Below are 25,726 nucleotides of genomic sequence, written 5' to 3' on the forward strand. Positions count from 1 at the left end.
CCTGGGTGGCTCAGTCGATTAAGCATCCGACTTCGGCTCCGGTCATGATCTCACTGTTCGTGAGTTCGAGCCCCGCGTCGGGCTCTGTGCTGACAGCTCAGAGGCCTGGAGCCTGTTTCAGATTCTGTGTCTCCCTCTCTCTCTGCCCCTCCCCCACGTGCGCTCTGTCTCCCTCTGTCTCAAAAATAAACATTAAAAAAAAATTTTTTTTAAAGAAAGACAATTATTTAAAAAAAAAACTATTTTGTGAAAAAGGTTAAGTGGAAAAAAAACTGCTTAAATGCATCTTTTTTTTGTTCTTCTATCACTCTATTTGGGTTTTTTGTTTGTTTTCAAATGTTTTATTTAAGGTCTAGTTAGGGACTGCAGAGTGTTACCTTGATTTCAGGAGTAGAATCCCGTGATTCATCCCTTCCATACAACACTCAGTGCTCATCACAGCAAGTGCCCTCCTTAATATACAAAAGAGCATAATGGCTGTGTGTATACGCTTTCGCTCATGAAGACATTTAGTTTTATTATTATTTTCTTCTTTAGTTTTTAAGTTGATTTATTGATGAGAGATAGACAGCATGAGTGGGGGAGGGGCAGAGACGGAGACACAGAATCCGAAGCAGGCTCCGGGCTCTGAGCTCTCATCACAGAGCCCGACGCGGGGCCTGAACTCCCGAGACCAGGAGATCATGACCTGAGCCGCAGTCGGACGCTTAACCAACTGAGCCACCCAGGCGCCCCATGAAGACATTTTGCTTTGTCATCGGATCACTTCAAAGCAGGAAATAAACAAAAATGAAAATGAATTCAAAATGTTTATACCTGAAAAATCCGCTGCTAAGAGATCTACTGCCTTTAAGACCTTCACTTGTAAAATGCCGACGTCCTTCATATCTTTCAGGGAATTCTGTAAGCACTAAGGGGGAGCAAAGTAGATTATGCATGAGAATGACTTTCTAGTATACTATTTAATGCCATCAAGTCCTACAGAAGTACATTCTAGATTTATCATCACCTTTCTCGTGCAAAGCTTAGAAAAGTTCCAAAGTGCATTATGTCAATGGGGCAGGTAGGCATTCATAGCAACCGATTAAAAGGGACTTCAGAATAAACCAATTATAACACACACACAATCTACTCTTAACATCACCCCCACTGATGGCACAGGTATCCCAAAATGTGGTACATCTCTCTTTTTTTTTTTTCATTTTTCATTCTCTTCTTCCCCTTCTTTCTCTTGATTAAAAGTTTTAAATCACTCGAAAAGGCAACATTATTCTGACCTCGTTAGTACAAAATTTATGGATACCAGAGGACCCAACTTGGACCCTTCGCAGATAATTATTACTACTGGAAAGAGAGCTGGGATGGAAAGAGAGTGCGTTTTCTGGTTCACGTTTTAGCCACCTCATTAAATTAAACACTGAGCATGTAGTATCACCCTGTGTTCACACCTATTTTATTTTTCAGTTTGCATGAGCCAATGCTTGAGTGTACATCCTGAAAATCCTTAAGAATTATGCATATCGCAGGGGGGCCTGGGGGGCTCAGTCAGTTAAGCTTCCGACTTTGGCTCAGGTCATGATCTCACGGTCCGTGAGTTCAAGCCCCGTGTCGGGCTCTGCTGACAGCTCAGAACCTGGAGCCCGCTTCGGATTCTGTGTCTCCCTCTCCCTCTGCCCCTCCCCTACTCATGCTCTGTCTCTCTGTCTCTCAAAAATGAATAAACGTTTAAAAAAACTAAAAAAAAAAGACTTATGTATATTGCATGGATAGCAATATTTCGGTATCTCTGTACACGGCATCCCTCCGAAATGGTGCATGAAAGAGATAAGCGGATAAAGTATCTCTGCATGCCTCCAGAAAACAGTTGCTGAAAAGATGCTGCTTTAAAACTTTTGGATATAATATTTCCGCTATTATTGTATCATTTGCTAAAAACCTGTGATAAGCAGGCCTTGGGGATTTATGGGAGGATAGTAAAATCCTTGTTATTTAGACATTTCAGGATAGAATAACAATAACTTAATAATAGTTCAGGTGTGCCTAACTTACTATGCATCATTTCTACACACTTTTGAAAGCTGTTTCTGCTGTGTATTTCCAACCTAAAGAAAAAAAAAAAAAAACACAAAAACCCAAAAAACAAAACAAAACCTGCAGTTTTTAAGCTAGTTTAAAATATTTTAATCTAAATGAAAACATTTGAAATAAATACTTTTACTGTTTAAATGTGAAAATGCCTTCAGTATGATCTAGTCTCACAAGCTAAAACTCAAGAAGTCTGGAACTTGTGTTTTTGACATGGCCTTCTTTCCCTCTAACACGCTGCCCAGATCTTTAGCTGAAAACACAAAAAAAAATTTCTATTTGGATGAGCCTCTTAAAGCCCATTTTCCATTAGTACTCCTCAAACCCTGGGGCATTATTCAAAGCAGCCAGGATGATCTTACTTAAAATCACTTTATAAATACATGACCCTCCTCGTGAATTTGGTAAGTTTGGTAATTTCTCCACGGGAAAGTCCAGGGGAAAGTTTGAAGTTTTATCATCAAATTTTCATACGCTTGACTGAAGCCATCAAAGAATATTAATAGTGGATTTTGTAGAAACGCCTCTAGAACAGGCCAACCTGGCACAAAGTCCGCGTTGACAATAAGATGTGTGGTTGGGCTTTGTACTCCCCGAAGGTAAAGAATTATTCAATTAATCAATACACCTCACAGTGAAGGATTTTGGAGGCCCTACAGTTAACGCTGAGAATAATATTCCCATTAAATAGGGATTCTTCTTTGCTTCATTTTCGTGTTGTTCTTCTAAAACGTGCCTTTCGTGTGCGGCCATAAGATAAACGTATTGATTTACAAAGAAGACGGGATAAAAACAGAATGCAAATAAGGACACCTAGAAAGCCCGAGTACAGAAAATAAATGAAGAGCAACGAAGCCATTGGATTTAAAAATGCTGAGTGGACTTGTAAGCGCATTGCAACTACTCAGGCAAAAATCACACACTGCCATTATTATCCAGGGTAATACAGAACACCATTCTGTGCCTGTCCGGGGCTTTGCGTTGCTTTATGAGACAGAAGCAGTTTCTCACTCGATTCTCAGAGGTTCTGGAAAGGTGGGTGTAACATAGCCAACCTGATGGCTGGTTGAAAAAAGAAAAAAAAAAAAAAGGCTATCTCTGTGAACTTCTATTAAAATTCGTTTTTACATATGCAGGCATGCTAAACAAGTTTGCCTCCTTGTGGATTTCAACGTTCTCCGAAGAGTTTCTGAACGCTGAAAATTCAAAACACCATTTTCGGCTTTCAAAACAGCAAAGCCTAATCGACTTTCACCTTCTCGCTAATGCATTAACCTCTCGATCTGATGTCTTGTTTTATGAGACATGCCATTAAACTGTGGACAAAGATCTCTTTTCATGCATTTTTTTTCTTAATTCATAGACTTTGTTTCAACTCCAAAGCGGAGGTGGTGGGGAGCAGCGGGGTGGCGAGGCAGAGCACTCACATATCGCTGGGCAATCTGCTTTCTCTCGCTGGGGTCTGCTAAGGGGCACACGCACAGATCAGAGACGGAGACGCCAGCACAGGGAGTGAGCGTGATCAACATCAGGAGGGCCCCCAGGCAGCTCTCCAGGGGCAGCTCCAAGCAGTTGGCTTGCTTCAGAGGCAGCGCTGCGATATCCACTTTGCACCTGGAAAAGTTGTAGGAACCAGAGAACGAAAAGGGATTACCTCCTGGCCGCTGCTGGCCCCCCAAAGCACCCGATCTTTATTTCATCATCCCCCAAACCCCACTCCCTCTCGCCATGCGTTTCTTGAGCGGTGAAGGTCACAGGGGCTCCCTGGCTCATAATTCTCACTCCCAGCCTAACACACCCTAAGATTAAGGGGGGCGGGGGGGTGCACACACCCTAAGATTAAGGGGGGCGGGGGGGGGGGAGACGTAATGAAACCAAAGTGGGGGGGGAGACGTAATGAAACCAAAGAGAAGGCAACACAGAGGGGATGGCAGGTGAAAAAAAGAGGCAGAGCTATGCCACATGAGGTCTGCCGGAAGACAATGAGCTCAAGAAGTAGGCAGAAAAAAGTTCCAAGGTCAAGCATTGCGGGGGAGGGCTCTAGACGGCTTCTCTGCGTCGCGTCTTTCGCCAGCAAAGAAAATAAATGGTCGCGGTTGAAAAAAAAGGAGAAAAGACCAAAGAAGTGAAAGTGGCAGAGGGCTCACTGGAGAAACTATTTGCTTCCCGAGAAATGCCAACTGGTGAGTTTTTATTTAAAGCAACGTGTTAAGGTGTTTTCCTAATAGGCACGGTTCCACAGGGTTTCCCCAGGTGGACTGCTCTTGGACAAATGGAGCATGAAATGCTGTTGACTGATCCCATTTCGGCAACACTGCCAGGAAAAGGCTTCACCCATCTGCTATGAATTGCATGTTTTCCGTCTCTCAACAGCCAATGTTCTGGGGATGCTGGAAACCTCAAACACATTTATATACAGAAACAAACACCAAAAAGGAGGGCTGAGGTGCTAAGCCATTTATTTGCTTTAACACTGACAACTCTGGGTTTGGCTGGACCACACCTGCTTTGTTCACGCACAGGTGGATGAAAAAGGTAGGGTCGAGTCGAGGGAGGAAGGGTACGCAGTGGTAGTTCCCACTTCTAATACGTGTGTGCGCGCCCGTGTGTGTTAATTCTCATTTTCCCTCCATAGTTATTGAGTGAGATGAATATTCAAGACTGTATAAAGGAATCCCTGCCTCTCACAACGTGGCACAACGATAAATCGATTGATTCTTACCCTAAATCTTGAATGGACTTTGCATGTTTGCAGATGGTTCGAAATAGGTAAACTTACCCAACACATAAAGCAATGACAATTTTGAGCCACATGATATATAATGAGCGCCGGTTTCATAAATTGGAAACCTTGCAATCTCTTCCCAAGTAAAGAGAAAAATACCAGTAATATTAAAATTCTATACCAGGTCTTACTACAGAATAAAATATATATGTTAATACTGATACGTACCTAAAATTAAATAGGTGTGGGTAATTTATTTCCTAATTTCCAAACGCGATTCCAGTTTTGAGAAGGGATGGCAATTAGAGCTTTTGCATGTAATAAATTCAAGTGTATCTACCAGAGACACATTAGAGAAAAATGTCTTTTTAAATAATCCTCTCTGCTCTGAATCAAAACTTTTTTTTGTGGCAATAAAGAACCTTTTCAAGTTTGCTACCGTGAAAATGGGGGTTACTAAATATTTGTCTTTCATAAGCAAGTATGTAAATGGAGAATTAATTTGGCTTGGAAGGAAAGAAATGTCAAGTGCTTTATAACGAAGCCTTTTCTACAAAACTACCCACAAATTTTTAACCAATGTAGTAGTTGCACATCTGCTTAGGAGTACTTTGCAAAGCATTATTTTACATTGTTGTTTTTTTTTTTTTTTTTGCATTTCCATTGAATAAAGCTCTTTCTTGTGGAAAGAGAAATGACCCAAATTTGGAAGAGTTTTTTCTGGTGGTCGCTTTCATTAGTCCAAATTAGCAATAAACTATTTATGGAACATTCATCTTAATATCATTACTGATGACAATTTATTTTCATCCTTTGAATTTTACCTTCCTGTTAATAGCGGTGGCTTTGTTTTTTGAACAACCAGAAGTTACTTGGAGACAAGAGGCAAATTAGGGGCCAAAAATGATGCATCATTAGGCAACGATAAAATTTCTCTTCGATAATTCCAAACCGAACCTTACGTTAATTCTAAAAAGTCATCTACAAAGACTGTGAGCAGCGTTAGCATGTTTATAATAACTCTGCAAACTCTCACACTGCCTGTTGCAAGGCACAACTCATTGGAATAGAGCAGTTTCTTAAACAAATGTCGAATCACGTACCAGACAAAGTGCAAAGTAGGCACTGGGTTTCTTCTTAGAAATTACACTTCTCCACAAACTTTTTACGCATTTCTGTCCCCTGTGAAACTTTTGCACCTACCCCATTTCGAAACATTCTTTGGATGGTGAAGAAAGAACACATACATGAAGACAGCCCCGCCTATTTTAGATAAAAGAGTCCTACAGTCTACATGCCCAGTTAGCTAATGAGTGGGGTTAGCCAAATACTTACTTTTATTTCCATAGTGATTTAAAAGAACAAATTAAATTGATAGATCACCATCATGTCAATCATAATTAAACACTGATCCTTCTGCACCGGGGTTATGACCCAGCCTCTTAGGGTCCCTGCCCCATTATGCAAATTGATATCTTAAGAATTAAGAATGAATGGGGCGCCTGGGTGGCGCAATCGGTTAAGCGTCCAACTTCAGCCAGGTCACGATCTCGCGGTCCGTGAGTTCGAGCCCCGCATCGGGCTCTGGGCTGATGGCTCGGAGCCTGGAGCCTGTTTCCGATTCTGTGTCTCCCTCTCTCTCTGCCCCTCCCCCGTTCATGCTCTGTCTCTCTCTGTCCCAAAAATAAATAAACGTTGAAAAAAAAAAATAAAAAATAAATAAAAGAATTAAGAATGAATTTACATCTACCCTCTCTCTAGTGTGAACAACTAGCTCCCATATAAAGATGACGTTTGGGGCCGGGGTGAGGGGGAGGGAGAGGCGTCTGGGTGGCTCAGTTGGATAGGCGTCCGACTTTAGCCCAGGTCATGATCCTGTGGTTCGTGGGTTCGAGGCCCGCGTCGGGCTCTGTGCTGACAGCTCAGAGGCTGCTTCAGATTCCGTGTCTCCATCTCTGTCCCTCCCCTGCTCATATTCTGCCTCTCTCAAAAATAAATAAACATTTTTGTAAAAATTACAAAAAATAAAAAAAAAACATGACTTTTTAAATTTTTTAAAGTCGGTTCCACACCCAACATGGGGCCTGAAATCAAACCCTGAGATCAAGGGTCATGTGCTCTACCCACTGAGCTAGCCAGGCACCCCATCTAAAGAGGACTTTCTATAAACTTTCTGCAACTGAATTGCCCTCTTCCTCTCTTCTACCCACCTGGCTTTCACATTTATTCCCACATTCTGGAAGAAAGGAGGAAAGCTGGGGGTAAGAAGAAATGAATTCCATACAAGAACTTGTCCTCTGTTTTACTCTATTCCAACCTTAGCCCACATTGTTCCAGCTGATCCTCATGTCTGAAGGAGAATCAGAAGCTCTGGAGATTAGCCAGAGGCTGGAAGAATTGTTTATATTAACGCCAAGCCAGGAAGGAGTTACTGTATTATCAGCAAAAGCAGGAGAAAAAAAAAAAATTATAAAGGGGACTTGTCTTATGCAAACTGGTGCAGCCACTGTGGAAAACTATGGATGTTCCTCAAAAAGTTACAAAGAGAGCTACCTTATGGTCCAGCAATGGGACTACTGTAGATTTTTCCAAAGAATACAAGAAAACTAATGCAAAGGGATACCTGCAAACCTATGTCTGTAGCAGCATTATTTATAATAAGCCAAGATATGGAAGCAACGCAAGTGTCCATCAACTGATGAATAAAGATGATGTGAAATATGTATGTTTTATATATATATATATATGTGTGTGTGTGTGTGTGTATTATATGTTATGTATATATGTTATATATATGTAATATATATGTTATATATGTGATATATGATATATATGTGATATGTTATATATGTATGATATATGTTATATATGTGATACATATGTTATATATATAATATATGTGTTATATATGGGTTATATATGTGATATATGTTATATACATATTTATGTTTATATATACACACACACACATATGTCAGCCATAAAGAGGAATGAAATCTTGCCATTTGCAATGACATGGATGGATGCAGAGAGTATCATGCTAAGTGAAATAAGTCAAATACCATATGGTTTCACTCATATGTGGACCTTAAGAAACACAAAATAAACTAGCAAAGGAAAAGAGAGACAAATCAATATATACCCTTAATACAGAATAAACTGATGGTTACCAGAGGAGAGGTGGGGCGGGGGGGATCGGTGAACGAGGTGATGGGGATTGAGGAAGCATCTTATCCCGATGAACACTGGGTGATGTACAGAAGTGCTGAATTACTGTAGTGGACACGTGAAACTACCATAGCACTGGATGTTAACTCCCTGGAATTCAAACAAAGACTTCAAAAAAAAAATAAATACAAAATAAAAAGGGTTGGTCTTTCCGAATTGCAGATATTATCACAATACTCTCTGAGCCTCCCGAAGAAAGGGAAGTTACTGTGTGAACAAAATATCTCTCTTTTTTTTTTTCGTAGGATTGGGTGAACAAAACACTTTTTTTCTTTTTTAGGTTCAAGTGAAGAGAAGTACTCTGAAATCTAAAATCATTAAGACAGAAAAAAATCTGAAATACTTTCATCGAAGACATTTTTAACATAAAAAACCTTGAAGGGAGCACTTAGGTCGTGTCTTCTATTTTCTAAAGGGTTTCCGATTTTGCCCTGAGAAAATACCATAATGTTTAGTTGGTCTCTTAACTCTCTCTTGGTGCTACTGAAGCTTTCCAGAATCTGGTGTTCTTTCCCCAGGCTTTCTTTATCTGTGTAGCTCCCTGTTACGGGCGGAGTGCACCAGGAGCCTCCAGGAATGCTAGGGAATAAATTCAGCCCAGCTTTCTGGGCAAATTAAAATACCATCCACTCCTCCCTTCTTTCTCATTCTTATAAACACTGCAGACTCACTGTCTAATTCCAGAATTTTACAAGGACTGTTATGTATTGGTTTCCCTTCCATTTTGTAGCCTCTAAATTTCTTCCCCAACTACACAAATGGCAACATTTTCAGAGCATTTATGAAAGCCTAGCTTACTAGGATATATGCAAATTTTCTTTGAAAAATAAACTCAGTTTTCAGATAGATGGTCTAAATGGCTCTCGTAGAATGAATTGGCTCAATTATCACACCAGCTAATAAGTAATAAATAATAGGCACCTAAACTATTTTTTTCTATAAAGGGCCAAAAAGTAAATATTTGAAGTCTACGGGCCATGTGGTCTTTGCTGAACCTACTCAACTCCCCTTGCAGCGTAAAAGCAGTAATAGACAATGTAAACAAACGAACAAGGCTGGTAGTTGATAAAACTTTATTCGAAAACAGGTAGCCATCTGGATTTGGCCCATGGGCCCTAGTTTGCTGACCAGTGATCTACAGAAATGTTAATAATTTGGCCTATGGTGAATTACACCGATGATAGTATTTTAAAATTTTACAAGGTTGGCTGCTGACGATCCAGACACGCTGACAAAGTCATCAGGGAAACTGACCTAAAAATAATTTGTAAAGCCTTGCGTTTAGCTCACCACAGCCCAAGAAACTGTGGCCAGACATATCCAATGACACACTTGTTAACAAATCTGACCCAGCAATAAAGCTTATAAAATTGCTGTCTGTTGGGAACGAAGTGGAAAACACATACTCAGAGCATCTACGTGATTAATGAGCACTGGCAAATTTCTGTCCCTGTGGCGTCATGTGTGACGTCACACACAAGAGAAGTGCCTGTGTTAGGACAGTGTTCTTCCTCCAATCTCCTGGTCAGGCCAACCCGCCATCTTTAGAGGCTTCCAGCTTAGACCTCTGTCCTTCCAGGGAGCTGCTCCCTCCCTCCCCCAAGTCACTGCCTGCTCACATGCAGCCGCCCCAGAACTTTATAGAGTCTGAGGACAGCACTATATGCATCACTGTATCATCTTCCACTGAATCCTCAGCACTTTGTAGGCCATCTGGTACATGACGGGCTCTCTGTTGAATAGAGCGAACGAACAAACAAACGAAGGCCAGTGGCACAAGGAAACTCAAAGTCAAAAAATCCAAATGGCAAAGGCAGTGGTTTTTTGTTGTTGTTGCTGTTGTAATGAAATCCTGTGCATCGTTTAATTCCTCCTCTACATGAGAAAGGGACGGCAATCAATATATTTCCTAGGTGCTTCTCAGATTGAAAAGTCTATGTTTCTCCTCACCCGAAGAAAATGACGACTCAATTACTATTTTTTTCCCTCTGCAACAGGCATGTGTAGTAAAGCTTTCCTCTAGCCCACAGGCGTATAATGTGCTGATTTAGCACTGTTTCTGACCTCCTGTTCCTGTCTTTCTCCATTAATCCCACAGCATTTCAATGTTTTAATTCAACACATCATTTTGCCATATCAGTCAGTCGAACCTGCTCAAGTTTCACTTGCCATGATAGCTTTTAACCTCTTATTCATTACCACAATTCCTTGTTTTATATTACAGACTGGTCAGCTTTTAACTTAAATGCAAGGGGCAGAAAAGAGTGCTGTAGTTTTAAAAGCTGTAAATCTCAGAGGCTAAGGAAGGGGGTGAACAGGAAGAAAATGGTGAATGTGTCAAGCCTGGCTGTAAAAGCAGATCAATGACACGCGGTGCAATTTGTCCGGAGAAATATTCCAGCCCCGGTTCTCTATGGCATCAGCGTCACTAATAAACCAGTACAATGTTAGCACCACTTTCCAAGGCACCATGCGGGGCCGAGGGCTGCCTCTGAAGCAGCCCAGTTGAAATGGACTTGCACATTGTCCTTCTTAACTTTTCAAAACCCAGTGAAGCCTAGAATATTCTATAATAATGAGTTAATCTCTAAAACCGCCTTGAACTGTAAAATACACTTTCAGAAAACAAAAGGATTATTTTGAAATGGCCCAGGTTTACAATGGGATAACCTATATGTATACTCTTGCCATCTTGGTTAAAAGTTGGAGCAGGTTCAACTTAGAAATAAAGTTCAACTTTATTTCTTACTCCCCTGAAAAGTTCACTGTCTCTGGACCATTGGTGGCCTTTAAAATCAGAGACTGTTGTTTTGTTTTGTGTTGTGTCGTGTTGCTTTTTTGGTGTTTTTGTTTGCTTTTTTTTTCCATTTTGTTTTGTTTTGTTTGTGCTCTTGGACAAACAGTGGAGTTAGTAGGTACCATGGTCCAGAGGGCATTGGATCTGCTCAAACACCTTTATCTCACCAGCCTCGAACCCCCCCTTGGGTTAACTTGTGGCTCAGTTAGACTGAGAAGACTCTGAGAAGAGTCTCAGAAGACTGCAGAGGGAGCCTCGTACAAGAGGATTTCAGAAAGCTCCAGGTGACTTAGGAGATCCTGGTGGTGGCTGGCCATCAGGCAGGCCCATGTCTGAACCACGATCAAGCTAGCAACCCACCAAGGCCAAGGCCAATGCCATGGCTCAATCCTTTGGCCAACAGATGTCCTTTACATCAAGTCCTTGAAGATAGCCCCTATTCCCTGCAAACTTCTACAAAAAGTTTCCAAAATTGTCTATACTGTTTTTTGAGATATATGTGTGTGTGTGTGTGTATATATATATATATATATATATATATATATATATTCGATATATATATTCATATATACATGACTTTTACTATCCATATTTCTTTTTCTTAAATTGCATATGTTTAGTTGCGAACGTTGCGGGGAACGTTTGAGGAAAATCTCAACATTAATCTCAAAAAGAATTTCCGCAGAGAGGCCACGTGGGGCTTTCGAGTACTAGCATCAAGGTGTGATCCAAAAACAAAATACGCGACAGGTCTTAACAGACGTTCATGACTCATTCACACTGTCAGAGAGCTTCCTCATGCAAAAAGGTATTTCCCCAGCCCTGGGAGATGAAACAACTGAGCCCTCCAATGACAACAACGACAACAAAATGAAACGAGAAGGAAAGAAGCGTGAAATTGAAAGGAAGGAGGACCCGTATGGAACAGGTCTGGGGTGTGCCCATGCCGGCCCCACCTCCTGTTTAACTCTGAGGAACAGGAGATATTTTAGGGGAGGTCTGTCACCCCACCTGGAAGTTGGCTTCAGGGTAATGCTGCGTAGTCAGCTCCCAAGAGATATCTTTGCTATCGTTTGTACCTCAGCAGAGGGAAAAGTAAAGGATACCAAAAGAAGCCTTTAAAAGCCATGAAGAGGGGCACCTGGGTGGCGCAGTCGGTTAAGCGTCCGACTTCAGCCAGGTTACGATCTCGCGGTCCGTGAGTTCGAGCCCCGCGTCAGGCTCTGGGCTGATGGCTCGGAGCCTGGAGCCTGTTTCCGATTCTGTGTCTCCCTCTCTCTCTGCCCCTCCCCCGTTCATGCTCTGTCTCTCTCTGTCCCAAAAATAAATAAGAAACGTTGAAAAAAAAAAATTAAAAAAAAAATAAAAGCCATGAAGAGGAAGGACGCCATGACCCCCAGGCCAGGTACATGGCTAAGTTGCAAACAGGAAATCGCTAAAATAAATTGATACTCAAATGACAAAACATAGACTAAATTGGACATTCTACATGGTTTTTCGTGGCCACGAAGAAACTCAATACTCATTTGGCAAAGCACTTCCTGTTGTGTGAAGGAAACGTGGCAGCACAGCGATGTGTGAGGCGAGAGGCCATTAGTCCTGGCACCTCCTAAAATAACACGTTTGCCATTCATCCCTGGAAACCCAAATTCCCACCACTCAGGTGGCGCTTTGGGACACTGGATCCTCTGTATCCGGGCACTGACGTAACCAATCCTTGCTCCCTGGGCCAGCACGAGGTTTCTGGGGCTCCTAACCGTGAGCGTTGGGAGGGCACTGGCAATGTCACAGCGGTGACAAGTGTCAGAAGTAGTGGGGAACGTCAGAAGTGCCTCAGTTACCCTGTGTGGGTGCAGGAGGGAGAGACAAGACCGGGCTAAAGTCATCCGACGGGTTATATCTGCAAAATGGCCAGGGGGAGACCTCCTGCGGGAGCCGGAGGGTGACAGGACCTAGTCTGCTATCTGAACGCACCGACCGAAACCACGAGGTTGGCAATAAAGCAATGGCGGCCAGCTGTGGGCTCAGCAGAGTGTTGGGGACAAGAGAGCCACATGAAGCCCTGCAACCCGGGCTGTGCCCCAGGGAGGCTGGAAGAGCTGAGGTCTCAACTGGTGACATGCTGTTCCCCCGGGGGGTGTCTGGATACGTGTGATGGAATGTGGATGTGCCGTGTGTATATCTCCCACACAACCACTGGGGAGAGAGACTAGTATCCGGAATCAGGTGGGTGAGAGCCAGATTTCCTAAACCTCCTGCAACATGCCGGACAGTCCCCCGGGACACGGTACCTCCACTGAGAAAACACCAGAGGAATGTTCCGTGGGTACCAAACTCGCCACCCGTCTACCTCAGGAGAGCTGCTGAGGAGGGACGGGGCGACGGCAGGAAGATCCAACGCTCTGTGTGCCAGACGCTGTGCTCAGTATTTTACGTAGAAAAAGCAGCGTACAAGGGACTGGGTTCGCTGGGTCTCGTCCCATCTCCGCCTCTAAGTTCCCTGCCGACAGAAGAACATGCACTTCTCTGGGCCTCCGCCTTTCCTCATCGGTAAAAATCAGGGGTCCCATTAGAGGAGCTGTCTTCAATGTTTAGATCTCAGCAAGAGGACTTTCCCTCAGTCTGAACCCCAATGCAGACGACAGGCAAGGGCTGAGCTGCTCTGGCTTCACGACAGAGGTTTTAGCAGACTCTCCGTTCTCCAAGGGCCGAGCCCCAGGCACCTCTCTGAACCCAAGGTTCCGGAGTCCTTGGTTTGGAAAAGATGACCAACAGCTGTTGAGAGCCCTTTGCATGCTTACATTCGAGATTTAAGGTCTGTGTACACATTGTACCGGGGTGAAGAATCGGGATGAAAAATTGGATACGGGATGAACACAAGGCAGGGATTTGGTGGAAAGAAATCGGTCTTGGAAAACACAGACTCCTAGCCCTGGCACCTGCTGCTCTGAAGTCCACGACCAAGTCATTTGTAAACCTCTTGCATTCTGTCCCCTCATCTCAGAAAGGAGAATAATGCTGCCAACCTGCAGGGCTATTTGAAAGATCAGAGATGATGTATGCTTCCACCGCGATGTCCACCGTACTTACCACGGGCCAGCCACAGTGCAGGCACAGTCTCATTTAATGACATTACTACAAGCCAGAAGAAAGCCGTAACAGTCATAGTATCGCTGGTTACGGGAGGGTGAGAGCCCCAATGGAGTTGGGAGGGTGCAAAGTAAAGAGACGTAGAATACAGAAAGTCGGCTCAACAGATTTCATGACGGTTTGCCACACAGCTCATGAAGGACACTGAAAGATCTCCCATCATTTGAGACACCACGGCTGATATTCTTACTAACTTGTAGGGTATTTTACTAAGTATCAAAACCAAAATTAGAGGGCACGCTGGAAATTTACACAGTTGATTACTGAACAGTGCAGGGGTCATGCGCGCTGATGACCCCACACAGTCAAAAATAGCTTTTCACTTCCCCCCAAACTCAACTACTAAATCAGCCCCCTGTTGCCCAGCAGCCTTACCGACAGTACAAACAATTAACACATAACTTTGTATATTATCGGTGTCAGACACTGTATTCCCAAAATAAAGTTAGCTAGAGAAAAGGAAAACGTTCTTATAAAAAATCCTAAGGAAGAGAAAAGACGCTTAGTATACTGTATTTATTGGAAAAAAAAAAAATGCATGTAAGTGGACCCACGCAGTTCAACGCATGCTGTTCAAGGGCCATATGCATAACCATTTCGCAGATTGTCTGAAATGGCCCGATGTCTTTTTTTTTTTTTTTTTTTTAGAGAATTTCCCACACATAACAATTTTCTTCTGTTTTAATCAATATTAAATGGCATTTACCAGTTAAAACAAGAACAAAACCTTTCCCCAGGTTAGGGTCCAGCTGACTTATGGCTCCCGGGGTGGGGATATGAGGTTTTGACTCTAAGCCCACCCAGATCAAGACATTGTCTCTGAGCAGCTCCATGCAGACGCGAGCTGCCCACGCGTCTCCCACGAGTTAGAAAGCAAAGCAGACTCACGTGCCCAGACGTTCCTCGTGCTTTCTGCTGTCCTTTCCCCACACTTCAATGTCCAAAATGCCCATCCTGTCAGAGAAGTAGTGAAAGTCAAACTGTTCCCGCCACTGCGGATTTGCACTCTTACACAGTGTCTAGAAAACATGCGGTTATGATATTTACTTTCTCAAAATGCCATTTGTCGCTAAAGCAGCTACATACACATACATGTCATTGCTAAACGGCAGGAAGTCATGGCGATGGGCCTCCCCCTCCCCCCCCCCCCCCCCGAGAAAGCTAAACTTTCTGTTTGGGAACCAAAGGGACTTTGAGGGTTCTGGAATTGGCAAAACATCGCTACCCTCTTAGCTCACCCCCCAGATTCAATAATTTCTCCAGCAAGTTAAAAAAGAGTAACCCCACAAGGAATTACCCCACCAGGAACCATAAATTATATAGGTATTATATACACGGAAAACACATCTCAGTAGACATTTACAGTTGCTCCCTCTCACAAAAGAGACTACGGATTGGTGAACCGGATGCAAGTAACATTTTTATTAGCACATCCACTCAGTGCTGGCCTAAGGAGTATATAAATTAGCAGTTTGTGGTGTTAATTAACATCTGTCCGATGCATTGCGTGAGAAACCCGTAACTTGCACGTTTCAGTCCGAGTTTCCTGAATCCGGTCACTCGAGTGTGAAAGACTAAGAAGCCTCACGGCTGCCACACCGTGAGATGACGCACGGTGGTGTGAAAATTCTACAAGGGTTTCTGTGTTCTCCGATCGTGTGTGTTTGATCAGTTAGCAGCATTTTTGCTTTTGTTTCATTTACGTCGAGATTCGATTCGTGACTAAAAATCAGCAGGAATGCCGGGCACTGACTTATCAGGCTCTAGAGTCAACTATGAAATTCTAGAAATCCTAGCGCCAAACTATTACCGCCAGGGGAATCAGGGATAACTCGGATGTCGGCTGTAGCCCACATCACGTATTATCATTTCAGCTGTTTTCTACATTGAGCTTAATATATCAGCTCACAGAATTTAGAAACCATGGAAGAAAAGAAACTCAACCACACAAATTAAATGTGATATTCCTCAAGGGGGCAGGTAGCAAATGCTGGGCTAATTCTGCACTTCACCTTACCCCGGGGGGGCTGAGCGTACTTAGCGATGAATAATTTTTCTTATAAATCCTTAGCCTGACCCTGGCTGGCTACAGGGACCTTCGTGGAGAGATGCATTCACTCTGGCTACGTTCACTGTAAGGTACAGCCTGAAACTAGCTGGTTAAAATAAATGCCTGCATATTTCGGCTGTTAACCCGCCTCTGATTTTTCATATTTTTCAAAAATGATTCTCCAGTGTGAGCTTTAATTCTTTACTCCTTGTGGTGGGGTAAATGATGTTTAATGTTTGATTTTGCACTTAAAAGTATACAGCAGAGACCAACTTCTGCTCCCTAAATCATTTTCCAATTGCACATATCTTCATCTGTTACAGACTCTACACGGGAAAGCCCGAATTGCAAATATCCTCGGGTCTATTTTCAAAATCTTCTACCAATGTTTTGTTTGGTTTGCATTTTTTTTTTCCATGTAGCTTTTGGCAAGTGACTTAACTTTCAAGTACCCTCGTTCCCCCAATCCATAAAACTTAGGAAATATTCCTGTCTGACAGTTATGTAAAACGAATTAATTACCATGGTTTGGAGACTATGGTTTTTGAAATAAAAACCACGCCAAATTACTAAGATTAAAAATTAAGTGGAATTTGTTTCAGGAGAAGAAGATGATTGATTTTTAAAGGCGGCTACAAACGCCATTACTTTTGTTCAAAAAAAAAAATCACTAATACTTTAAAAACAAAATCACAAAAAACCCCACATCAAATGTCTGTCTATTTTGGGTGTTAATACCTACAAGTAAGAGAAAGCAAAAAGTAGATGGTTTTGAGAACTTTTTACTTTTCTCAAATGTTTTCATATAAATATATTACACTATTATTTTTGTAGGATTTTGAAAATATTTGGTTATCCCGTTCCTGCAATCTATGAAACAACAGCTTGCTTATTTTCAAAACAAAAATAAATCAATGCATCCAAATCTATTATTTCATAAGCTTTCTCTAGCACCAGTTAACTACATTAAAATAAATTATGCTAAGCAACCAAACAGGTATACCAATTGGCTTCAGTTATAGATTATTTTGTGGCCCGGGATGCTCCTAACACTGTTATGAGGGCGAAAAATAAAATTCTCCTCTTCTTGTGAAATTTAGAGTGGGAAACATTTTTTTTTCAGTCCTTTTATTACCAAAGGTATGCTTCTTCTTAAGGAATTGACAGAACTTACCTTACTTTTATACCTCTGGTCTCCCAGTTTTAACTGGACAAACATTTCTGTCATGCTTCCTCCTGATACATTCTTCCCTTCCAACAAGGTTATACTTATAATCCCATTCCAGAGTTGGTTCTTTTTCAAGGACTCTGAGAGTCGCAAGTTGCGTATCAAAGAGGACTAAAGCAAAGAAAGAAGAGGACAGATCAACGTGCTGATAATTCCTGAGTGTGACTTTGGTGATCACAGAAATTCCAGCTCTCAGTATGGGGATCAGGAATAGCACTCCCTAGCTGCTGAAAGTGTTACTTGTCTTCAGGATTTGGCCAACCTGCAGGCACAGTTATGTGGTTTCCTTCTCCAGCCCTGGACTTCTAAAGTATAGTGAAGGATGATTAGGAACAACGCTTGGATTTGGCCCTGGCCTATCCTCCCACCCAGATGCGCTCCGTGGTAGGAATCCTTCAGCTATTTTAATAGAAGGAAGGGAAGAAAGGCATTCTGGGAACAGAGAGACAGGAGCGAGGCATTGCTTTGCAGGCAAACAAAATACCTCTGGGCATTTAGCAATAACGGTTTTGAATTTATCCTTCACACTCAAATCTGTCCACACTTCCCTTTATTCCTTGGGCTGCTCCTAAAATGCCCAACACCACAGTGAGATTCACAACTCCAGATACAGCCTGGAAGCAACCAGCCAGGCAAATGCGATTTGCAGATCTGCAGGGAGGGGAAGGATGTATAACGTCCTTAGCACGGCGCCTGGGATCCAGTAGAGATTGGGTAACTCTTTACTTGTTTGTTTGTTTTTTTTCCTTTTCTAAATTGTATTACTCATGCACACTCACACACACCTTAAACAGAATGTAGAGGAGAGCAAACATCCCCGATTATTAAATTATAAAGAGGACACGCACACTTTATTTTTAATTTCCACTATGGAAATTTCCAAACACGCACAAAGGCAGAGAGCATGGTATATAAATCTCCACGTGCTGATCCATCTGATTCCACCTTTTGCCCATCTGACTTCATCTAGCCCTTCACTCTTTTTCTCGGGCTGAAAGAGTTGAAAGCAAAACCCATATGTGTTTTTACAGAAGCACCCTGCCGTGACCACATTCAACACAAATAACCATAATTCCCTTAATATCGTTAGACACCCAGCACAGAGTCACATTTCCCTGAAGGTCTCCACCGTGTCTTTTTTATGGTTAGTTTGTCTGAATGAGGATCCCCACCCGATCCGCACGCTGCATTGAGTTGGTGGAGTTGATCTACGTTCGCCGCTCGATACGTGAAATGGTACGAGCAGAGGCGGGCGTATTTGAAGGAGAAATAAATGGACTGGAGAATGTAAATGGCATAAAGTACCATAGTAAAGCCATGAATTTCTAACACTATATATTCGTTCCTGTCATCTACTCAATATATCTTTGAGATCATTCAGACACCAATTCGCTCGGACACCAGTTAGTCACAATTTATCACAACAAATGGTATGTCAGTACCGTATTAATTATATACCAGCTTACCTCATCCAACACATGTTACTCCACCACTCTTAATAAATGGTGCGGCAACAAGCCACCAAGCATTTGATCATTTTATGACGACCTTAAGCAAAGCACATTCAAGGAAGTCCACACTCTCAAACTTCACATCTGCGCTGCTCTTGTCTTAAAATGCACACACACACACACACACACACACACGCACGCACGAGTTTTGGAGGTGCCGAGACAGAGCAGGGAGGGGGCAAGGGAAAATAATTCATTTTAAAAAGAAAAAAAAAAAATCCCTCTCCTCTGGAGAACATGAACGATTCTTTCTGAACTTCTATTTCCAGTTTGGTTGTGGAGAGAATATATTCAATAAAAAAAGCTTTATGAAAGTATTAAAGTCAAGCGATTTCATGTTAATTAAACACAACACACGCCGACACAGTACACCAACAGACACATATACAAACATATATGCGTATGTGTTTATAAATTTATATTTGAGCATATAGATGTGGATACACCGAGTACATTTTATAGCTTATTAAGCACACGGGCTGAAAACTTCTATCTTTAAAAGGAAAATGAGATTTTGATTCATATATCCGGCTACAATTCCCTTTTTTTTTTTTTCTTTTTTCTTCTTAAAGTTTGACTTGCCAACCAACAAGCTAAAGCATGACCTGTCCCATGGCCATGCTTCAAAGTTCCGACAGATATATTCCTCCCTAAACACTGCAACTATTTCAAAATCCTTTTTATAAAGAAGGGAGTAATGTCCACATGGGATCAAAGGGCATCCTCCAGTCTGGCAATTGCCTAAGAAAAATGGCAGGGCTTCCATGAAATATGCCCTAAAATAATTTTGTGGCTTGGTATGTCCTAATTTCAAATTGGATGTTTATCTTGGAAAGGCTTCTATCTAACTTGTCCATAAAACAGCCCCACTTAGCTCTATGAGCTCTGTGAAAATGGAATCCAAAGCTGGTTATTAAGAGGGCCGAGAGATAGGTTCCATATGGCGGAACAGCATGGGAGGGCAAGGCTAAGGCCTACATCAGGCGCGGCTTGGCTGGATCTCCTGATCTATCCACGACACTAGTTGCATTACAGCATAACATCTGGATTATTGCTTGTAATGTCCCTGGGAAATATCCACTTTCCATCAAAGCCTTTATCTATCTCAGTTGGACTTTGAACATTTTAGTATTTAACGCAGTCATGTTTGATGTGATGGACTTGCTCTTTGCTGTCCAAGATTTTTTTTTTTTCTCCTCACTAAAGGCAGGGTAGGAGAAGTGAGCTATTTATTGTGGAGTTCACAGATAGAAAAGAACACAAGGCCTTTATTCTACGTATTTCGCCCTCAATCTTTTCTGCAAAACCTGCTTTCAGGTGATGTCCAAATAAAGTTGCACATCTACGAACAACATATTCTGGAGTGTGTGTGTGTGTGTGTGTGTGTGTGTGTGTGTGTGCTTTAAAGAAGTCTCGTAATTACTTTAACATGTGTCTTCAGCCTTGGGGCAAGTGATGAGGCCTCAGACCAGGGCTGATGGGGGAGAGGCGGGTACTGTCCGGGCCATCCTGTGCACTCTCTGATGCAGGGCCGGGCTCCCCAAATCTGCTGTGCTCTTGGAACAATCCCTTTCTCCCCCCAATAAATCCACTCCTCTGCACTCACCCTGTTAGCTCCATAGCTCAGGTTTTCACGTCTGTGCCTGAGCCCATAAGTGAAATTTGTCATCTTAATGCAGCCTGGAATGTGAAGGGAGACAAGGAAATGACCCATCAAAGGAGAAGCCCACCCCACCTGAGCTGAAACAAACACCAGGAGATAGAGCAAAGTTTCTGGGTCCTGACCCTAATTTCTCAGCCGACATAAAGGATAAAATATAGTACATCAGGGTTTTGCTATTTTTCTCCTTCCTCCCAAAGGAATCAGAACCTTTTACTATTTCTATGTTGTTTCATTCATAGGCTCTCTCTCTCTCTTCCTTGGCCCCCCACCCCACCAAATCCACACCGTTCTTCTGGACAGAAATCATAACTTCCATCTGAAGCACACACGTTCGTTATTACTGGTGAATACGAGGTATGATACTTATCTTTTTATTTATTTATGTTTTAATTTTAGAGAGAGAGTGTGTGCACGAGAGTGGGGGAGAGGGAAGGAAGGACAAAGAGAGAGAGAGAGAGAGAGAGAGAGAGAATCTCAGGCAGGTTCCATGCTCCATGTAAAGCACGACTCAGAGCTCCATCCGACGACCTTGGGACCATGACTTGAACTGAAATCAAGAGTCGAACACTCAACCAAAGGAGCCACCAAAGTGCCCCTGAGGTTCAATATTTAACTTTGAAACAGACTGACTTTCAGAAAAAATGAAAAGCTGCAGAAACAATTCACTTCCGGGTCATGACAATCCCGGGGACAAGGAAGGAAGGGGGGGAAAAAAGAGAACAGGCCTGAAGGTAAGAGCTGTGGACCTTCCACTCCCAACAGGCGGAGAATCTTCACAAGTTTCTGATCTAGGAATAGGCTCTCAAAACAGAGAATGGATTGTCATTCCTGGGGACATAGAAAATGGATTCCAGCTTAGCCACATGCATTATTTAAGGATTTGGGCCAAGTGGCATGCTGGGAAGATGGAGATATGGGCTCTGGTCTCTTGGCATGGCTGCTTAAGAAAACCCAGAAATGACAGGCCTGTCAGCCAAGTGCCTCCTCTCTGTCGTGGGCCAGGAAGAACGGCAAGGAGGTTAAGAGTTAAGAAAGAGCTTGGAAGAAGTACCATGCCGTCCGGGAGCCGGGGCCACAGCCTGTAGTCATCAAAAGCAACATTACAGCTAGCTGTGCCCCTCTCTGGGACACACTATGCTGATGGATACCGCAAAGTCATTACCTGAAGTACTCCCTTGGGTATGACAAAACACCAAAAAAACTTTTTTTGAAGAGCCAGAAATGAAAAAGAAGGGCAGGGCAAAAAAATTTTCTCAAGATTGTTCTAGGAAGGCATACCTAACTAGGTGCCAAATATCGTGTGGGTCACTTTTCTACCGTCTCAGTTACTGGAGTCTAGAAACACGTGTTCCAACGCTGCCGATGGGTCCTGTTTCGACTCTCGTTGATTCGTTTCCCTAAGTCACTGTGAGAAAGGAGGTGGCAGTGGAAACAAATGCACAGGGGGAAAAAAAAGTCGCTAACTTTGTAAGCAAAATGAACAACACAACAGGATTCGACTCTGCTAGGCATTGCTTAAGAAAAGCTAAGGGAGAACATTCAGTCTATAAAAGGTTCCCCTGAAATATTCCTTCCAAGCATTTTTAACATGTAAAACAACTGTTCATTGTCAACAGCTTTTATAGCATGACATGAGAAGGTCCATACATGCATCCAGCAGGCTCCCAGAGAAGCTCCTTCTTGGCGGCTTCTTATATCATCCGAAGAGGATGCTGTGGGCATAAATTCTCCTAGAACTACACAAAAATCTTTGCCTAAGGATATAAAGAAAGCCTTTTAAATCTCCCACGTGGACACGGACCATGAGATTTGTATTTGTATGGGAAAACTAGATTATAGTCTCGAGGAAAATGAATAATCTGTAGGTTGTACAGACATATTAGCTGTAAAAGTTTTAGAGGAGATTTAACATTTTTTTTCATTGCAAAGTATCATTGCTCTGTTTTTGCACTCAAAAATATGAATTAGATTAAGATTAAAAACAACAAAACGATCAAGTCTATAAATACCCACTTCTTAGGGCTTAGGACCAGGAAAATGTTTCTAATGCATTTCTTCCTATCACTGGAAAAGAAAAGGAAAGGGGAGCCTGGGTGAGCAGTTGGCTGAGTGCCCGGCTCTTGGTTTCAGCTCAGGTCATGATCCCAGGGTCATGGGATTGAGCCCCATGTTGGGTTCCATGCTAAATGTGGAGCCTGCTTGGGATTCTCCCCCTGCGCCTGCCTCTCTCCCCTCTCTCTCTCTCTCTCTCTCTCTCTCTCCCTCCCCCCTCTTGCCCCTCTCCCCACTCATGTGCTCTGTCTCTAAAATAAATACAATAAAATAAAGTGATTCAACAAGATTTTCTTTTTCACCCTAACCTCTAAGAAGCTCAAAGTTAAATGTTGTGCTCATATGTAATAACACCCATTGTCTAGTATTTCTGGATTCACATGTGTCACCCTGCTGGCCTTCCCTTTTCTGTTCCATATTTCTGTGTCTCTCCTTCACTTAAAATACTTCAAGGGCGGGGCACCTGGGTGGCTCAGTACCGAACTTTGAATTCATGGTTCATGAATTCAAGCCCTGCGTTGGGCCCTGGGCTGACAGATTGGAGCTCAGAGCCTGGAGCTTGATACGGATTCTGTGTGTGTGTGTGTCTCTCTCTCTCTCTCTCTCTCTCTCTCTCTCTGCCCCTCCCCCACTTGTGCTCCATCTCTCTCAATAATAAACAAACATTTAAAAAATTAAAACATAAACAAATAAAGTAAATAAAACAAATAAAAAATAAAATACCTCAAGGGCACCCCTATCCAGGACGGCCGTACCTCGCGGTTCTCAATCAAATGTGCTTCAGAATCCCCTGGAAGGATTACAGAAAGATTGCGGGGGGCCCCATCCCCAGAGATTCTGATTCAAGAGGTCTGAAATGTTGGCGGGGTAGGCGTGGGGGGGGCGGGTCACAAATTCTCATTTCTAACAATTTCCAGGTGATATCGATGCTGCTCCATTTTGAAACCCCAACTGGTTGAAGCCTGATAATAAGTACATCAGACCACTTGCCGTGGACCACACTATTTTATACTATCCTATCTCCATTCACTTCTTCCTCCGTCTCATTTGGTTAAGATTCACTGCAGTCCTCCTCTGAAAGCTTGCTCTGTCTTCAGCACTCAGCCCACCTTGGAGGCTAGGAAAAGGTCTGACCGTGCCCTCTGAATACCCCTCCCTCCCTTCTCTCAAGTCTCCCGCTGACTGGGCAGTCACCACGGCTAAGTCCCGTTCATCTGTGAATCCTCAGGACGTGCTCAGTGAGAAGGTTTCGGCTGAAGTGGATTCTCACGTGAAAAGTTTAGGAAGGCAGTGGCTCTGTTTTTCTGGTCTAGAGCACACACAAGGTTTGAGAGTGCCCACAGATCCGGGGCCTTACCTGAGCCACGACCGAGGCCCCTAGAAATGAGGATGATCCCTAGAGATCATTCTGCCCAGGGTAATGCTGACCTTGACTTCACAGCAAGGCAGCAGAGGCATCAGGGTTAAGATATTCAGCATTGGGCCCATGCCCAATAGATGATAGATAGATAGACAGACAAGCAGACAGACACAGACATTCAGACAAGTAAATTAGGTTAAAGAGATATAGATATATTAGACAGATTCGATTAGAAAGATAGATAGGTAGAGATAGTTACCTAAATTTAGAGACTGCCTTCCAGAAGTCCTAGATGTCAGACGTAAACAGAAGGAGAGGGGCACCTGGGTGGCTCAGTCGGTTAAGCGTCCAACTTCGGCTCACTTCATGATCTCACAGCTCATGAATTCGAGCCCCACATCGGGTTCTGTGCTGACAGCTCAGGGCCTGGAGCCTGCTTCGGATTCTGTCTCTCCCTCTCTGGCTCTCTGCCCCTCCCCTGCTCATGCTCTGTATCACTCAAAAATGAATAAACACTCAAAAAATTTTTTTTAAATAAACAGAGGGACAGATCGAGCAAAAAGGAGAAAAAAAGGAAAGCAGAAAAAGGGAAAGAAGGCAGAGAGAAAAAAACCTAAATTCACGCAGAACCATCATCATGTGATTCATGATATTTGCAAAGTAGTGACCATTCTAAAAGTACCCAAAAAAGCCAAAAGCAAAGGCTTTGCCTGATAGGCTGTATCCGAACCCACCAGAAAAAGAAAACCATTCCTGGGACTGAAGGTGGAGGGAATATCGTGCAGAGAACAGGTGCGGGACGGCCGAGAGACCAAAGAGGCAACGCTGAGAATACCTAAGGTAAGCAGCAAAAAAGGACAGCCTAACCCTCCTCGGGCTGGAGTGGGAGGAAGACAAACTTGCCCTGCCAAGGTCCAGAGAGTAAGAATTTAGGCTTCAGGCCGCTAGGTCTCTGTCCCAACTACAATACTCTGTCACTGCCAGTTAGAGACGACGCCTACACAGGTGCACACCGCTGTTACAGCGTGGCTTGCGAAAACAGACACAGGGCTGGCTTCCGCCGTCAGGGCTGAACTTCTGCAAACCCGGGGCTGGCCAGGCAAGAAGAGTCAATACCGGGATCAGGCTCACCCTGAAGCCATAGCAGGTCTAAAGGCAAATGAAAAATGCAGCCCGTGCCGAAGACCCCACGTGAAATAGAAGGCAAAAGGAGAGATGACCGTGGAAATTCTCCCACCCTGTAGTCTCCTACCAATTCCAGCTGGAAGCCACCTGGCAGGGGAACCTAGAAAACGTATCCTGTGGTTATCAGCCCCTGGAATAACAGACAGGAACAAAGACAGAAGAAGAGGACGCTGAACAGCCCCCAAAATGGCACCACTGGCCGACTAATTTCATGCGGAAGAAAAAAAAGCCACACTGGCCCAGGTCGTGTCTCTTCCCTCCGATCGCGGACCCACAACTGCATGAAACAGTGGTCAAAAGAAGGGCTATGCAAAATAGTCCCCCCCCCCTTTTTTTTTCTTCTTGTAGGAGGTGTGGGAGGGGACATAAGCAGCAGGCGCTTCAGGTCGGGATGCTGACAGCCAGGGGACAGCCCGGTGACATTGGCAGGCAGTGGCCCTCTTAAAGCCCTCACCCTTCCGGGTTTTGTGTTTCATGGAGCAGGCGGGTATGATGGCGTTGACCTGACACCACGGATGCCACTGGCCCTTCCTGTGCCTTCTTCATTCTCTAACATGCCGCCAGGTGGCTTCTCCCTACAAGTGGGCTAAGCCCTGCACGGGGGTCCTGTGCACTGAGGATAAAATCAAACTGGCTAAAACTGACACAGAATCTGCTTATGTGAGCCTGCATATATTTTTGTGGGGAAAACT

The 25,726-nt window shown here is 43.3% G+C and overlaps 1 protein-coding gene across 9 annotated transcripts in view; it reads right to left on the minus strand.

The window, feature by feature from the left end:
- Positions 1–25,726, minus strand: part of MCTP2 (multiple C2 and transmembrane domain containing 2) — a 247,840-nt gene that overhangs the window by 116,721 nt on the left and 105,393 nt on the right. For 6 of the 9 annotated variants that reach the window (XM_086711463.1, XM_086711462.1, XM_086711460.1 and 3 more), the window contains 4 exons: positions 17,210–17,374; positions 14,874–15,004; positions 3,513–3,699; positions 817–910 (listed from right to left, as the gene is read on the minus strand). In XM_086711463.1, the coding sequence (XP_086567589.1) occupies positions 817–910; positions 3,513–3,699; positions 14,874–15,004; positions 17,210–17,374 (577 nt within the window). Of the gene's footprint in view, positions 1–816; positions 911–3,512; positions 3,700–14,873; positions 15,005–17,209; positions 17,885–18,729; positions 18,891–25,726 lie in introns of those variants that run through there. The other 3 variants (XM_086711466.1, XM_086711467.1, XM_086711468.1) reach the window with 3 other exon arrangements.

The sequence above is a fragment of the Puma concolor genome, chromosome B3 (genome assembly GCF_028749965.1).
Source record: "Puma concolor isolate L17-30 chromosome B3, mPumCon1.1.hap2, whole genome shotgun sequence".
In the NCBI taxonomy this organism is placed as follows: Eukaryota; Metazoa; Chordata; class Mammalia; order Carnivora; family Felidae; genus Puma; species Puma concolor.